Raw genomic sequence first — 16,012 nt, 5'->3', positions numbered from 1 at the left:
TATATGTTTATTCAGAGAAAGTACGTTTTTGTGCCTGATTTCGTAACTTAATTATTAGTTAGCACTAATTAATTAGCATATTTGAGGTCACCCCCTGGAACCATTGAGATTGACACTCAGTTCGTGAAAATCCGATCATTAGAACAAAAGTTATTCAGGGTGATTCGTTTTTTTTTTTTTTTTTTTTTTTTTGCACTGTACACCAGTCAATCTCGTTTTAATTTACCTATTTTCTGAGCTTTGAGGTAAGTCCAACTATATTTTTGCCATATTTTGTATAAAATAGTCATGTTTGTTCTTATTAAGTAATAATTGTACCTATTTAGTATAAGATTTAAGAAATTTTGACACATTTTGTTTTGTAGGATATATAGTCCCAATTGTATTTACTATTGGGACAATATGTCTCAATCGCACTAATCAGTGGGACAATACATCCCATTAGTGATAAAAATATTAGAAGACAAAATTTTAGTCATTGTTTTGATTATTTTATAATTGCAACTTCTGGTTTCTATAAGTTCTGGTAAAGAATAAATAATTCATTGCATTTATATCATTTTTATTATTAATTCCCATGCAATATATAGATATTTTTTTACAAAATTCAAGACGATTGGGACATAATGCCCCAGGAGATTTCCAGAATAACGGGGGAAATGGAAAACTATAAACTCACAGTATACTTATTTTAATATGTCAGCATTTATATAAACTGCTTTTTATATTCTTAAATATTAATGCTAAAAAAGTCTGGTCGAAAGGGTTAATAAAACATTTTGTCAAGAAAAATTTTAACTTAGTGGATAAAAATCCAGCAGGAAAAAAAGGTAACTTGTATGATGGAAGAAACTTAAAAGGGAATATGAGCTGCCTTACCAATTACAGGAGCTTGAGTGTCCAAAAAATTCACAAGCAAATTCTGATAGATGGGTAACCCAAGTGGTGATACATTCGTGGAATCTTGAGAATCTTTCTCATCAGCAGCATCTGTCTCATTGAATCTCTAGAAAAGAACATTAATTTATCAATACTTTTTAACAATTTTAATATTAAAGCTTTTAAGACTTGCTTGGTAACTTTAAAGTAGGGTTTCAATAACCTTTTGAACTCAACACGCAGGGCAATATGCCTGTAAACTTTTTTCTACAAATGAAACGTAAAAATTTTGTAATTCAGTAGATGCCTTAAATTTTGATTTAAAAATTCTATAAAATGATAATTTATTGTTGTTTGGATCAAATGAAAAAAAATCAATAATTGTGAAATTACAAAACTCCTCACTACAAGATTAGAGATTACATTTGCTGAAGGAAAAAAAAACCTGAACTCAAGGCAATAAAAATTTGATAATGTAAAATTACGCTTCTTTTTCATTAAAGTACAGAATTCTCAAAAAGTGTGTGTCGGTCTATATTTCCATAAGCGCAAACCATATATAGATAAGTTCCTAGTTTAAACTATCGATTTTGTAGATTTTACGAGCATCAATTAAAATAAAAAGATGTTGGATCAAAAATCCAAATATTTTGATACTTTAAACAGATTTCTTTTTAAACTACGCATATGTATTAATAGAAAATAAGATGCTCCAAAAAAAAAAAAAATAGGAATATCAGGAGGAAAAACTAAAAATCAGGACAGATAAGATCAAAAGTGAGGAAATCAAAAAGGAGAAAAAGAGGATAAATACAAACTCTGCATTATACATTGTCATAATTGTCATTGTTTTCATAATTGATACGTTTAAACTAAATCATTCATAAAAAATTTAGCTTATACTGCTATTATTGAATACATGTTTTAAAAAATATGTCAAACAGTGGTATTCCCTTTTAAAAATTTGAAGAAAAAAAAACTGTTACATAGGTACTAGCCCAGAAAATTTAAAATATCAGTTAGTAGTCAGTGTTCGGTGAACTCTAATACCTTAGCCACTCTTTACGCAAACCTAAGAAGTCGATGGCCCATACCGATCGGTCACTCACATTTAATAGCTGCATTTTATCGCTTGGATTAAATAATTATATCCCTTAAAAAATTTCACATTGAAATTAATCTACGAGAATATAAAATAAAATAAACAGTAAAAATATAAATAAAAGACAAAATTTAGTAGAATATCTGACTTGACTTCAACGTGCAGAAAAATTCAATGCGTAATAAAACAATAGGAAAAAGTGACCAGTTGCTTAAATTAATTTAAGTTGCCTTTTTATAAATTTTTTTTTTACTTCCAAGGTGGCGCATGTTTATTTTCAAATCTAACAGATATAAAAAAAGACAATAAAATTTATCTTTAAAACTTATAAATGAATAGAATAAAAGAGAATTATATAATAAATCAATTAATAATGAAGTACCTCAGTTGTTAAATCAGCTTGTCTTTTCTCTAAAAGTTTGGCGACAGCAAGCGCCCTGTGTTCTCCAGAGCGTTTTGTTGTGACTGCCCATTCACAGAGCAAACGTACAACTGCCTCGTCCTGTACAAGCATTTCATTCCAGTTGCCGTAGCATTTTTCTTTATTGACAGGAGTGGGGAAAACCTTGGGATATAATGTATCCAGCGTGTTGTTATTATCAACCCTATCAAAATTATGTCGGTCTAGAGCATCAAGTGCATTAAGAACTTGTTGTATAGTAGAACCTATAAGAAATAAAAAAATTCATGACATTTAATATTTAACCAAAGCTTTACTATTGTAGACTATTTTTCTTTAAAATGTTGCACAGTACTCATAGGATTTGAAATTATAACTAGTCATAGGTACTTTATTTACTACACACTAGAGCTGCACAATGGGTTATTGGTTATGGTCTGCAGAACATCGCTGAGGATGATCCGAAGACATGCCATCACAATTTTTGCGAGACCACTGCCTCAATTGAGACACAAATCTGAAGAGGAAGGAAATTTTAACCAGATTTCTGTATCCATGATACTGCACAGAGAGCAACCACGGGAGTTTTGATCCCACAGATTGTACCAGCACAAATAACACATGTACTCGGTGGATCTTAGTGTAGTTCCAGATCGAAGTCCAGACCCTCTGTATAGCAGTCCAATTCTTTAACCACTGGGCTATTATGGCCCTTTAACAAGTCATAACTTCCTTCACTTTACAAATATTTCATGCGAGGCTTGACATCAGACATGCGATGTTTAAAGACAAACCAAACATACTAAAATTCCAAGAATAGAGCTTTAAATGTGCTAATTAGTTGGAGCCATCTATAAATTAAATTAGATTACAGTAAAAGAATGTGCAAAAATCAACGATTCTTGAGTACAGAAAATATTGGTTTTCCATGTTACAGAATTTTTCAAAAAAAAAAATTGCCTGAATAATAAAAACAAACGTTTAGTTAGAATCTCAACACTAATAAAAAAATAATGATTGATGGCAATAAGATCATAAAAATAATCACTGATTAAAATAATAATAAAAATAAATAAATATGAAAAGTGGAAAATAAAGAACAATAAAAAATAGCTTTCAAATTTTAACTCTCATTGTTTTAATTATTTAACACCACAAATTTTTTACATTTAAATATTTCCTAGAAAAAATGACACTGCATAACAACTTCAAAAAAATGTACTCACGCTACAAGAAAAAGACCAGCTGGTACTAAAGATGAAATTTAGCAATGTTCTAATCAGAACTTATAAAAAACAAAAACTTTAAAGAATTTTTTTATAAACTTCTTAAAATTTTAGCTTTCTAGTTAACTGACGTCAAAATAGTTGATTTTTTTTCCCTGAACAACTAATTGAACAGGTGATTTAAACTTGAAATAATTCTATAAAGATTAAAAAGCCAACCCATTCAATAGCAATTGCACTTAAATACACTTCTCTTTTTAGATATAAAATTAGTCATCATTTGCTTCTAAAAATTGTTCACATATACTATGTTCCTACTTTAGATTAAATAAATGTTGCTCAAAACAGCAAGCATAAAAATTAAGCTACAATGTCACCCCAGTAGCATCTGAAAGTAGAGGGCCGCACAACATGATTAAGAAAATTAGCAAGGCTAGTGAATTCAGAGTAACATATGTATGTATAAATACTTAAAATCAAAGAATAAAGAATTAAGATAAAAAAATTCATATATATTCTCTTTAATGAGTTCAATTTAATAGTTAGTTTTTTTGTTTATAATGATTCAAAAATAAAATATCAAAATTAAAGTATGTTCACTCTGAAAACACTCAATCAGACCTAAAAACTTAATCAGATATTTATTTTGAATATGAGATCCACATAAGTAAAACATGTGTGGATAAATAAAGCTAAAACTTCATAAGTAATTTTCTACTATCAAAATCGAAATGAAATATAATTTAAAAATCTTATTTCATTCATGTCCTTACAAGCATCTATTTTAAATTGCAATGGCTTTCAAGGCAATGAAACGAGCTTTAAAGCAGATTGCTTTTGAATTAATTTTGCTTTAATTAAAACTTCATTGCACACAATCAGTCTGTCATCCATAAATGAAACCAAAATTGAAAAAAGTCTTTTTTGTACAGTCAAACCTCGATCCATTATTCCTGCCAAAGCTATTGGTTTTAGCAACACTGAGCAAACTAAAAACTATTAGCTAAATTTTTTGATTTTCTGCAACGAAACAGAAATTTGGAAAGAAAATGTGATATAAATTACAAACATAAATGTAAAGCATTACAAATATATGAAGAAAAAAAAATACTAAAGAATACAATTACAACTATAACCAAATTATATTATCCAAATATAAATATTTAAAAAAAATATTAAATGTCAATAATTACTCAAAAATTCCATCTTAAAATTTTTTTAATAAACTTCAATTAGGAGGCCTATAATTTTAGCAGCCTTGTGTGACCACCCTTTTAACTAGATCCTAAGCACCAATTTGTTCCTTTTTAGCACAGGTATTAGTGTGCACGTATTTGCCTTATTACGACAAGAATCACATGACGCTGTGACTTAATGGAGAATAAAAATAAAAGCAGAATAAACTTATGTTAAATGCAGGTTTATAACTTAGTACAAAATAAACAGACCAAGTGCAGTTTGTTGCCATTTATCACAAGACCATCTCACTTCAGCAGCACGCCCTCTTTGCCTTATCTGTTCTTCAGCTTGACGCAATTCTGCTCGCACCTGAAATTTTGTGGCACACTTGAGATACAACAGCAAGTCATCGCACACATATAAACATTTTACAGTACAGTCTCGGTGTTTCAAAAACCTTGTTATGTCTACAAAAATATTTTTCCCCTTGGCATTACACCTAATGTTAATTTGAATTCCTATGTCGAAGGCTTTCTTCTCAAAACCTTGCTATGTCAAATTTTTTTTCGAAATAGAAATTAAATTTTTTCACAAAAATCGCAACGTGAGTTTATTGTAAGCCAATTCTTTTTTATTTAATGCAGAATTATTTTTGTCTTACTTTTAAAAATAAAATTATAATTTTTGCATTTAGACTTATAGTCAACTATTATTACATATATATATTTAATAATAGCTATTCCTATGCTTCACGACTCTACTTTTCAGAGTAATATTTTAGATTATGTTTTTCTATATGAATATAACTTGAAATCTCGAAAACTCGAAATTTTTTTAGTGTCCCTTCAACTTTGAGATATCGCGAGTATACTGTAGCTGGTAAAAATGAATTCCAGAAATCAGCTAATGCCAATATAAAGATATTTAATAGAATAATATTTTTCCCATTTTAGAATGCTGATTTTCTTCTCATTCTTCATAAGAAAAGAAAATTCAGAAGTTTTTCAAATCAATTTTACTGTTTTTAGAGTTGGGAAGAAGAAAAAAAATTTTAAAGCCAAAAAACTAAGAGTTAAGACAAAAGGTTAAATAAAATTATGAGACCCAAATTAAAAGTAAGTAAACCTCTAAAAAGCATTCCACAGAAATATTTTTTAACCATTGATTAAATTTTTTGAATAAAGAATTTTTTAACCAGACATTTTTGTTGTACAGTCTGTCTTACCTAAATAACTCATCAAAATATTTTACAAGATTTCAATTGGATTTATATGATATCACATTATTTTGATTTTCCAGTACAACTATTTTTGAATTATGACAATCATGAATTTGACCAGTCCAACAACTGCATGTAAGGAACGAATCGTTTTGAATTCTTCATTGCTTCAATGGGAACTAATTAAGTTTTCAGTGTCAATTACAAAAAGAAAAAATTCAATCAGATGATGTTTAAAAGTTTGTTCAGCATGTTCATGTCCAAAAGCTCAAACTTGTTTCAGTTAATTTGAAAGTTAAAGTAAATATATAATAATTCCAGCCCAACTCAGTCTCATGGAAACTCGTAATGTTTGAATTTCTATTGTATATAAAAAAAAGGACACATCTTTAATAAGCATAGCAAATGTAATGAAGGCATAAACGTAACTAGTTACCTGGGCATTAAAAGGCCTCTGGGGCATTGGAAGATTGGAAGGAGCAGATGGCAGTAAATCTAAAGGAGAACCATTCATCATGGAAGAACTTTTTCCATCCCCTAAATTGTTCCACACCAGAGCACTCTGGCATTCTAATGTAATTATCTATAAATGGAAATTAATTAAAGAGATCCTAGATAATTGAGAAATTTTTAAAATGCAAGAATAAGAAACTTAATTTATAAATCAAATACAGTGGAAAGTCCACTATCTCGAATCATCAGGACTTCTACAAGTCTGGAAAATATATTTTTCAGGATAATTGGTCTTTAAGGTAAACAAACATCATAACATATATTATTCAATAAAAAAATACATTGATGATTAACATCAATTTCATATGTTTTCTAAATATTTCAAAAGTAAATAAAAGTTAACAGAGGAAAATTTGAACTTTCTCTTTTATGAAGTCTTTTTTTCTTCATGTGATGTGAAATATTAGCTGGGCGGATAACCAGATAAAAATAACATTAAAAAAAAGCCTAATATTCGAAAAATAGATTATTCCATTTAATAAAAAATAATATAAAACAAGGAACAGAATTAAGAAAATTTTGTTAATTAAAACATTTAAAATTTAAACGAAAACTAAGCTCATATGCTGGTGTTCTTTTCAAACACTGCTAATGTTCAGTTTTACTAATTTTCATAATTCATTCTCCTCACCTAAGTTTTTTTTTCTTTTTCTTTAACCACAAACCACCTTTCAATGACTCTTTTAGTGCACTTATTGAAGCGTAATAAATATTTAGGGATTGGAAAAACATTAAAAAAAGAGAGAAAAGCATTTTCTTACCTTTTTTAAGAAGGAAAAGATTTATTTATTTCTATTGTAAAAAGTGTCCAGAAAATAGAAGTTTCTGATATTTGTGGTAGTCGGTATTTACAGAAGTCGGAGAAAAATTTTTTTAAAAAACTAAATTATTTGTATAAAAAATTTATAATTGTAATTCAAATTAATTTTGATACTGTAAATGATAAAACTTCATAGAAATTACACCAAAAATTTCTAAAGGCAGAAGTACCAAAGAGAGATAAAAGATTTAAAGCCCATCGCCTTTAAATTTTTTTTTTAAACAAAATATGTTTAAGACAAGTAGTTCAAGGAGTCATTAAAAATTTAAGAAGTAAGTAGTTTATATAGTATGGTAAAAAAATAATTTTTCTACAGGAAAAAATTAAATTTTTGCTAAAATTAGACATGTGTTGTAAATATTAAAATAATCTCTCTATTTTACAGCCAGAGAAAACAATCAAAGGTCCATTTTTTTTTACTTTCTAACTGTACATAATTTACTGTACTTTGTCTTTTAATTTTTTTTTAAATTACTTAAAAAAATCGGAATTTATTGTAGAGCTCAAAAACTTGGTTATTTTTTCTAGCAGTCCTTTTCCAAAAAAGGTTAACTAGTGTAACATATCACCTAGCTATATACTTTGGATAATAATAGTAAAAATGTTTCAACTCATTAGCTATAAATCTCAGAAATATAAAATACCTGACAGGTAATCAAACCAATCAAAGACTGATTCAGAAATTCTGAAGATGGTGTAATTTTATTTTTCAAAAAAGTGGCCTCATTAGCAGGTAAAAAAAGCTGTTAATAAGAAACTAGAAAGTGTAAAATCATTGATACTTTACTTCCATTACGATACACTTTTACACCAACTAATGCTCTGAATTCAGAGCTTGTAAATTTCATTGCCTGATTGGAATATTGTAAATTTTCTAACTGGGTATGCATCTTACCCTTCTTTCTAATTTTTCTACGATTAAAGTTTAAAGTATCATTTTCAGATAATTATATGATATAAAAACAGCATTTTTATATATTGCTTAGCATCTGTTTCAAATCTTTAGTGAAATTTAGCAATATCAGAGCAGGTTATTTTCTTTATGTGTTAAGTTGGTTTACAATTTCTGACAGCTGGATATTCATATTACTTTTAGCTGTTCTGCCTTTTTTAGAACTAGATTATGCAGTTTCAAATGAACATTTGTTTTTCACAAAAGGAAATAGTTATGTTGAAATAAATGCACTTTTAGATAATACTAATGATGATAATACTTCTCTGGATACTATGGATACGTTGGATAATAATAATAATGCTCTGCTCTAACTACGCCGATGCTTATTTGTGCTTAATACTTCTTTGTTAATAATGCTGAAAACTTCAGATTTATATTTAAGAGTTGATGATATGATGTTGTTTAAAATTCTAGTTTCTTATCACCTTTGTGAAAAGCCCTACTCATAACTTAAGTAGGTGTATAAAAAGAGCAATAAATTATGAAGTAAATAAGAACAGCTTACTTGAATGATTGCACACAAATAAAATAGGACACTTCGGTGGTGTGAACAACTTAGGCATTCCACAATACTAGCAGTTATTGGACTAAAATTGGACTGAGGATTTGGCACAGATATGGACTGGCTGAAAACAAAAACATTAACTCTAATAGCAGAAGCTACAAATAAAAACATCATTTGTAGATCACAAATGAGAAATGACAGATAATACAATGCGTTGTACAGTGCATACAATACATATGGAGAAATTTTTAAAAAGGATTAGATTTAGTTGTATGCAAGAACACATAAAAGCAAGAATGAACATTAAGTAAAACCAGGAAGCAGGGACACTGCCATTCACTTCCACTCACTTCATTAAAGACATTCACTTCAGCAGATTATCATAGCACTAGCAGATCCCCTTTTATATCCAATGACTGAATTTTTACAGTCACAGTTTCCCTCTAAGTTCGGATTTCAGATAAATTTAAATCTACAAAGACTGTGCCTTAGACTGGCGCAATAAAAGCTGCTAATCTGGAAGTAAACAAAAACCTTTGGTTTCCAAACTAAAAATTAATATTATTTTTCACAAAAAAATGTCTTTTAGGTGCCTACTAACCCCCCCCCCCCTGACATGTTCAGCAAGTCTTTGTCACACTATGAACGTCCTTTGGAAAGGTGCTGTGTTTAAGGATGTATGCACTGTTCTTTAACAACTGCTTCCATTTTTACCATCGAATCGGTTGTCTCAAAATTTCATATCCAGGTACTGAAGGAACAGTAATCATCAAGATAAATCTTGAAATGTCTGTGAAATTCATTCACGAGCGATTGTTCTTCCATTACAATTGTTGCAATATTTGAAGCGGTCAATGTCAAAAGGGAATATGTAGCATCTTTCCGAAAATAAGTTTTTCGTTGGTTTTGGAATCTGTATAGATAAACGTAATATTTAAAGTTGGAACAGGACATGTATCGTGGGTACATCTCAAGTGACTTCACCCAGTAGTTTGTGTTCATTTTTGAATAGGGATATGTGTAGCACAAGCCCCGTTTCTACAATGACTCAGTGTATCATGGAGAATCGATAACAATAATTGCACAATAATCAATTACAATAATAATTACGGTAATCAGCGCTAGTATGAGACTTATCAATATTATGTTTTCGTAATTCTGACAAAGTGAGGTCTATTCACTTTGATATAATTATTTAACACTTAACTACAAGTGCTTCATATTTTTAACACAAGTACAAGCAAATTTTATATGCCACCAAAAAATAAATAGATGCAGCTCAGCAGTTTCCCAGCAGTAACAAAAACATATCAATGCCACCAAAACAATAAAACTGATAGAACATGTCAAGGACAATTGACTTTTCATACAGCCAGCATGATTTTTCATACGGGCATGATGTACCTGGAAAAGTGGTTGTCAGGAAGTAAATAAACAGTTTGGTATCCCACAGTAATCCTATACATCAGTTCCCAACTCCTAAAGCTTATCTAGCTGGACTCATCATCAGCATTGGCACGACAGCCCTTTATGAGCCTGGGCCTTCCTCAGAAGCTTTTCCCATTCTGCCTTCCTCCTATCAATTGATTTTCAGTTCTTTACTTTTAGGATGGCAAAATCCTAATCTACACAGTCTTTCCATCTCTTTTTGGGCCTTCCTCTTGGCCTTTTATTGGTTGGGGTTGCATTAAAGATTCCTAATGCTGTTCGTTCTGGGCTCATTCTCACTACATGCCCAGCCCATCTCATTCTACTTAGTTTAATAGATTTAATGATATCATCACTATTAAAGATTTTATATATTTCAAAATTATATCTTTTTCTCCAGTTGTTGTTATCAAGGATAGCACCAAAGATGGTTCGTAGCTGGACCCATTAACAGCAAAAAATTGGATGACCTGAGATCTTCGTTATGACTTCTATTCAATATTGCAGAGATAGCCAAAGACTCAAACAGAAGCTAACACAGTCACACAAAATCTCAATGAAGACAGCCATAGAGGGAATGAGACTGAATGAACAATTTACATTATCGACAGATAACACGTACTTACGATTTGTCATCAACTTTTACAATGTGTCAAATTATTTGCTTATCCATTTCTTGAATTCAAATACCAAGTAATTTTCAAGAGTGCCAAAAGAAGAGAATCCAACAATTTGGAAGCAATTAAAACAATATTTCCACAATTGACACAGTTTTTATGGTTCTTCTAATGGTATTTATAAAATGCCATTAGAAAAAAAAAAAACATGTAATCCTCCCATCCACTGCTCCCTTATAACTAAAAATACTTTAGAAGTTTATTATGGTAACATCGTTCATCTCCTTCAGCTGAACTAAAACAAGTGTTGCCTCCATATAATCACTAACACACTTTCTAAAGTTCTGTTCAAAAATAGGTATGTTCATTCAGAAAAAGTACCTTTTTGTGTCTTATTTGAAAACTTGTAACATTGTCTGCCCTAATTAAGTAGCATATCAATCTTAGTCAATCAACTCTTCCAATCAATCAACCCAATAAGATAGGGTGAAGAAAAAGAAAAAAGGGTTTTTTATACTTGAAAAACACTACCTCCCAAAAGTTGTATATGGACTAGTGTATCACTAATGGGCACCCTATGCAAACAATTTCATCTTATTTATTTTAGGTGTATCAAACTTATCAAGATAATTGCTTTTCACCTATAAAATTAATAGTTTCATCTGCTTTAGTAACTTATCTTTTTTTTTTAATTAGCAAACAACAGAAAGACAATATTTAACAAATCAGAAATATTCTAATTTTGCTGTTTTTATAGCAAAATTTGAATAATCTTTTTATTATAGTCAAGCAAAGAATTTAAAACTTATTTAATTTAAGATTCTGGATAACTTAATTTTTTTCTACGCAATAAATAGAAAAAAATGCAACAGTATTCTTAAATCAAGTTGTTACATTTTAAGAAGTATCTCATTTTTATGTACACATTCTATTCGAGAGTATGTAAATGATTCAAATTTTTAGATGTTTTATATTTTTTCTCTGATCCATAATAGACATGAAACTCATACCTAGATGTTGAATTTACAATTGGACTAGGACATCGTGAAGCATCTGAAGTATCACATAAAAGAACACTCAGTTTCTTAGCACAGTTATAGGCAAGACGTCTGGAGAGCAACTGGGAGTTAACAAACTCATCTGCATACTGAAATTAATTAAAAATTGATTAAAAAACTTTAAAACACAACTTTTGAAGGAATAAATAAAGGAATGAATGCAAAATAAATAAAAACTGCGAACAAATTACACTCGGTACCAAAAAATATGAGAACAATAAATAAATTTTATTTTTAATTATTTAATCAAAAATTACATTTAAAAATATTTTAGAAGTAAATATGAGCCTTTTGCTAGTTATATGCACCTGCCGTAAGAGCATTTACAATTAATATAATATGTTATTAAGAAGGGTTTATTTGTAAAACAATGATTCTACTACAACAAATTCTATTTAAAATCTTGTGCTTTTCACTTTGTATAGTCCATGTAACAAAATAAGATAATGCTATAAACCAGGGTTAGCATTTTATCAGAAAGAAATCTATTTCTTCCATGACCATAGAAAGAACAAAGAAAGAACCAGAATTTTTTTAAAAATTTTCTATTTCTAGCAGCAGCACTAGAACGTACATACATTGACTAGTGTGTGACAAGAACACACAACACAAATTCACGAAGTTAAGCAAAACAGAATGAAGAATCAGAATAAAAATATAAAAGATGCCATGAGTCAATACAAGTCAACCAGTCCAGAGATCCTTAAGTTTTTTTCTTGCCTGTCAGTATTTATTACAGAAATGTCAAAATACACCAGGGCATTCTTTATCTTTATGCCAGTATCTCTCCTGCTTTATACAAAAGTAGGAGACAAGAGAAGTCAAATCTAAATAAATGTCCTGCAAGGCAATCTTGCAAGGTGTCTAACCGAAAACCTGCAACAGCATGTTGTATAAGAGCAGATGAAACCTTTTTTTTAAAAAAAAGCCCCTCCAATGTTGAGTTTACGGCTACCAATATTCAATTCTGTAGCCCTGTCATTTTGAACCTTATCCAGAAGACAGGGAACTACTGGATCAAGCATTTGGAGAAATTTGCCTTGTTGGAGGACTTTTTGATTGAACTAACTTGCATTTGTGTTACATGGAGAGGAAAACCTCCAATAGTTAGCCTTATGGCAAGGGGACTCTATCCCATGATATGTTTACCACTGAGGATATTTTCATGTCAGCACTGTGGTCAGTGCGAGCCAGGTGCGGAATTCAAATTTTAGCCTTTATTGGGACTCAAACTAGAGTCACCTTATTGGGAGGCGAGTGCTCTATCCCCTGAACCACCACGGCTATCAACTGGAACATTTAAAAGAGATTTCTGCTAATACTTATCCTTCATTGGTTTGTTTGCCTAGATAAAAAGTCTTCATGCATGTGTTCTTTTATTATTCACTCTATAGATGAATAAGAGATAGGGTCCCATGGAATCTGTAGAATTTTAGTCCCTTTATAGCCAAAATATTGGACATTTCATAACCAGATGTTCCACAATGAGCCAGGACCCATTGCAAAACACCTTATTTATACAGGTTTAGCAAAATATTTAAATTAGCGACACAATTCATTGTTCTTTGCTAGTCAAGCACACTAGGGAGAGATGATGGACTGAATCACAGGCTTTGAATGTGACAATAGGCATTATCAAAACTCTTACACCTAGAAATTAACAAAGAGATGAATATCAAAACCCTTCCACCTAGAGATCAGTTGTTGAGATTCCCCTTACTAAAAGTCTCCATTACATGGCACGGTAAGGGGACCATGGGATGAATATCAAAAAACCAGCAACAACCTTATGGCCTCCATCCAATGGTATAGTAAATGGACCATGGGATGAATATCAAAATCTCCCACCTAAAAAATTAATTGTTGAGAATTCAACCTTGCAGTCTCCATCCAATGGTGTGGTAAACAGACCATGGCAGGAATAAAATGCAAAAAAGCACTAGTTACAGCATTTATTTTGCTTGAAAGGTGGAATTCATTCCTGTTTGGGATATTTTGTGCATACCAGAAGATAATGGACAAAATGAAAGAAACTAACTAATTCCATTGTTTAGCAATAAGAACGGATGGGACAAGAACTAAGATTCTAAAACAAGAACAGACTTTCAAAACAGAATCAAGAGATATTATAAACAATGCATAAAAAAAAGTCATTAGACAAATTTTGGATAACTGATTCTTCTAAACATAAATAGTCTTAGGAGAAATGATAAGAAAACCATAAACATTACTTCATGTCACCTAAATTAGCATTGAAGTATGTTGTTTTCATTTGCTAAAATTAAACTAAGAAATGAATAAAAAGTATTTATTTGATTACAATGTAATGATTACTTCGTTAAGAATTTTATATTTTGATTGGGATACATTAATGTGTAATTATCAAAAAAACATTGATCAAAACAGAACTGATATGGATTAAATAGTCTCGTGAGAATATTATTTCATAGCATGAAAATCATTTTATTTTGAGAAAATTTAAAATATACCATAAGATATCATTATTGTTTCCATCTAAGCAAATTTCACAAATTTACAAACAAATATGTGACATATCATTGGATATGGTAGGTGTGATGTAATATTTTTAATTGAATAGGTTATAGCTGAAGCAACTGATGCAAACAGCAAGCTGAATTTGTGGTTACAAAGAAAAACTGACAATTTTAACATTGTATTTAAAATTTCTTTTTATCAGGGATGAAAGTACCAGTTAGCAAAAAAAGCTGAATTCCACATAAACGCAATCAAACATTATGAAATTAATAAATGCATGGAGCTTAAAAAGCTTTGAAAAAAGCTGAATTCAGAGTAAAAGCTGAAAACTTTCATGCCTGTTTTATCTACCTTAAAAAAATCAACCATGAAAAATCAAAGAACAATAGTTATTTAACACAATATTATGTGCTCTAACTTCTACATCCAGGGTGTGTAGCCTAATTATTCAACAAAAAATAAGCACCTTTTAAGCACTTTTAAAGCACTTAAATAAAGTTTTTAAGCACTTTAAAAAAATCACAATTAAGTAGGATTGAAAAGTTTTTGACAATTGACGGTTTAACCTAGTCTAAACCGTCATGTCAAAAAAGAAAGAAAAATACCTTTCGGCACTGTTTTTTGACAATTGTCAAAATTTTTGAATCATGTAAATCGAATGGCATTTTCATACGCTACAGACTGACGATACACCGAAATAGATTGGGGTTGAATTAATTGAGAAAATGTTGAATAGAACAGTGTCTTTCTGCATAATTCGTAGCAAAAATCAACATGGTAAAGGACAAATATCATTTTGGAAAAGGGAAAATTAAGCACCTTTTAAAAACACCCAATGAAAAAAGCACCTTTAAGGGCTTTTAAAAAACGAAAATAAAAAAGCACCTTTAAGGGCTTTTAAAAAATGAAAATCAAAAATAAGCACCTTTAAGGGCTTTTAAAAAACCAAAATCAAAAATAAGCACCTTTAAGCACTTTTTAAAAACACTACGCACCCTGTACATCACTTTAAAAAACTATAGTCTAAAAATATTGAAAATGAGTACCTGCAAAACCAGAGGCAATATAACTTTTAAAAGGGGATCATCGGGACTTTTAGTTTTTTCTAACAAATCTAGTATCCAAGATAAGTAATCTTGTCTATCTAATAATCCTTCCTAAAAAAATGATCATAAAAAACAGCATTAGATTAAAATAACATATGAAACAATATTAGATTAAAAACAGGATTTCAAAACTTTTCGCGAGAGATTTACTCTCCAGGATATATTAGCCAAGTTTCCTATCAAGTGATGGTGTTAGGGGTTGTAAACCAACTGAAGATTCCTATTCAATATCATATGACTAACTTGAATATCTATGTTAAATAGGAAAATTACATTCATTTATCTGCTACTACATCTAGAATTTTGTACTTTTTATCGAACTTTTTCATATATTCTTTTTGAATAGAAAAAAATATCTTTTAAAGTTTAAATAAATGTCCTTGTAGATAGTTGTTGTAGATTACATAATTTTTTCTATATGATTGAAAATATTCTATAAACAATTTACGGTGTTAAACTTTATTATTAAGGTACCCTTCCCTTAAGTGGATAACTCTCGTAAACGGAAA

The 16,012-nt window shown here is 29.9% G+C and overlaps 1 protein-coding gene across 4 annotated transcripts in view; it reads right to left on the bottom strand.

The window, feature by feature from the left end:
- The window catches only part of kto (mediator complex subunit kohtalo), a 111,597-nt gene that overhangs the window by 76,774 nt on the left and 18,811 nt on the right, over positions 1-16,012 (bottom strand). For all 4 annotated transcript variants that reach the window (XM_043044732.3, XM_043044730.3, XM_043044731.3 and 1 more), the window contains exons 8-14: positions 15,444-15,554; positions 11,854-11,990; positions 8,799-8,919; positions 6,442-6,588; positions 5,056-5,155; positions 2,364-2,647; positions 880-1,006 (exon numbers count right to left, since the gene is read on the bottom strand). In XM_043044732.3, the coding sequence (XP_042900666.2) occupies positions 880-1,006; positions 2,364-2,647; positions 5,056-5,155; positions 6,442-6,588; positions 8,799-8,919; positions 11,854-11,990; positions 15,444-15,554 (1,027 nt within the window). The remainder of the gene's footprint in view (positions 1-879; positions 1,007-2,363; positions 2,648-5,055; positions 5,156-6,441; positions 6,589-8,798; positions 8,920-11,853; positions 11,991-15,443; positions 15,555-16,012) is intronic.

This window comes from Parasteatoda tepidariorum, chromosome 8, assembly GCF_982258835.1.
Source record: "Parasteatoda tepidariorum strain Cologne lab strain chromosome 8, Ptep-v5.0, whole genome shotgun sequence".
Taxonomy (NCBI): Eukaryota; Metazoa; Arthropoda; class Arachnida; order Araneae; family Theridiidae; genus Parasteatoda; species Parasteatoda tepidariorum.
The sequence above is the reverse complement of the archived record's forward strand: the minus strand, read 5'-3'. Positions and strand labels throughout refer to the sequence as shown.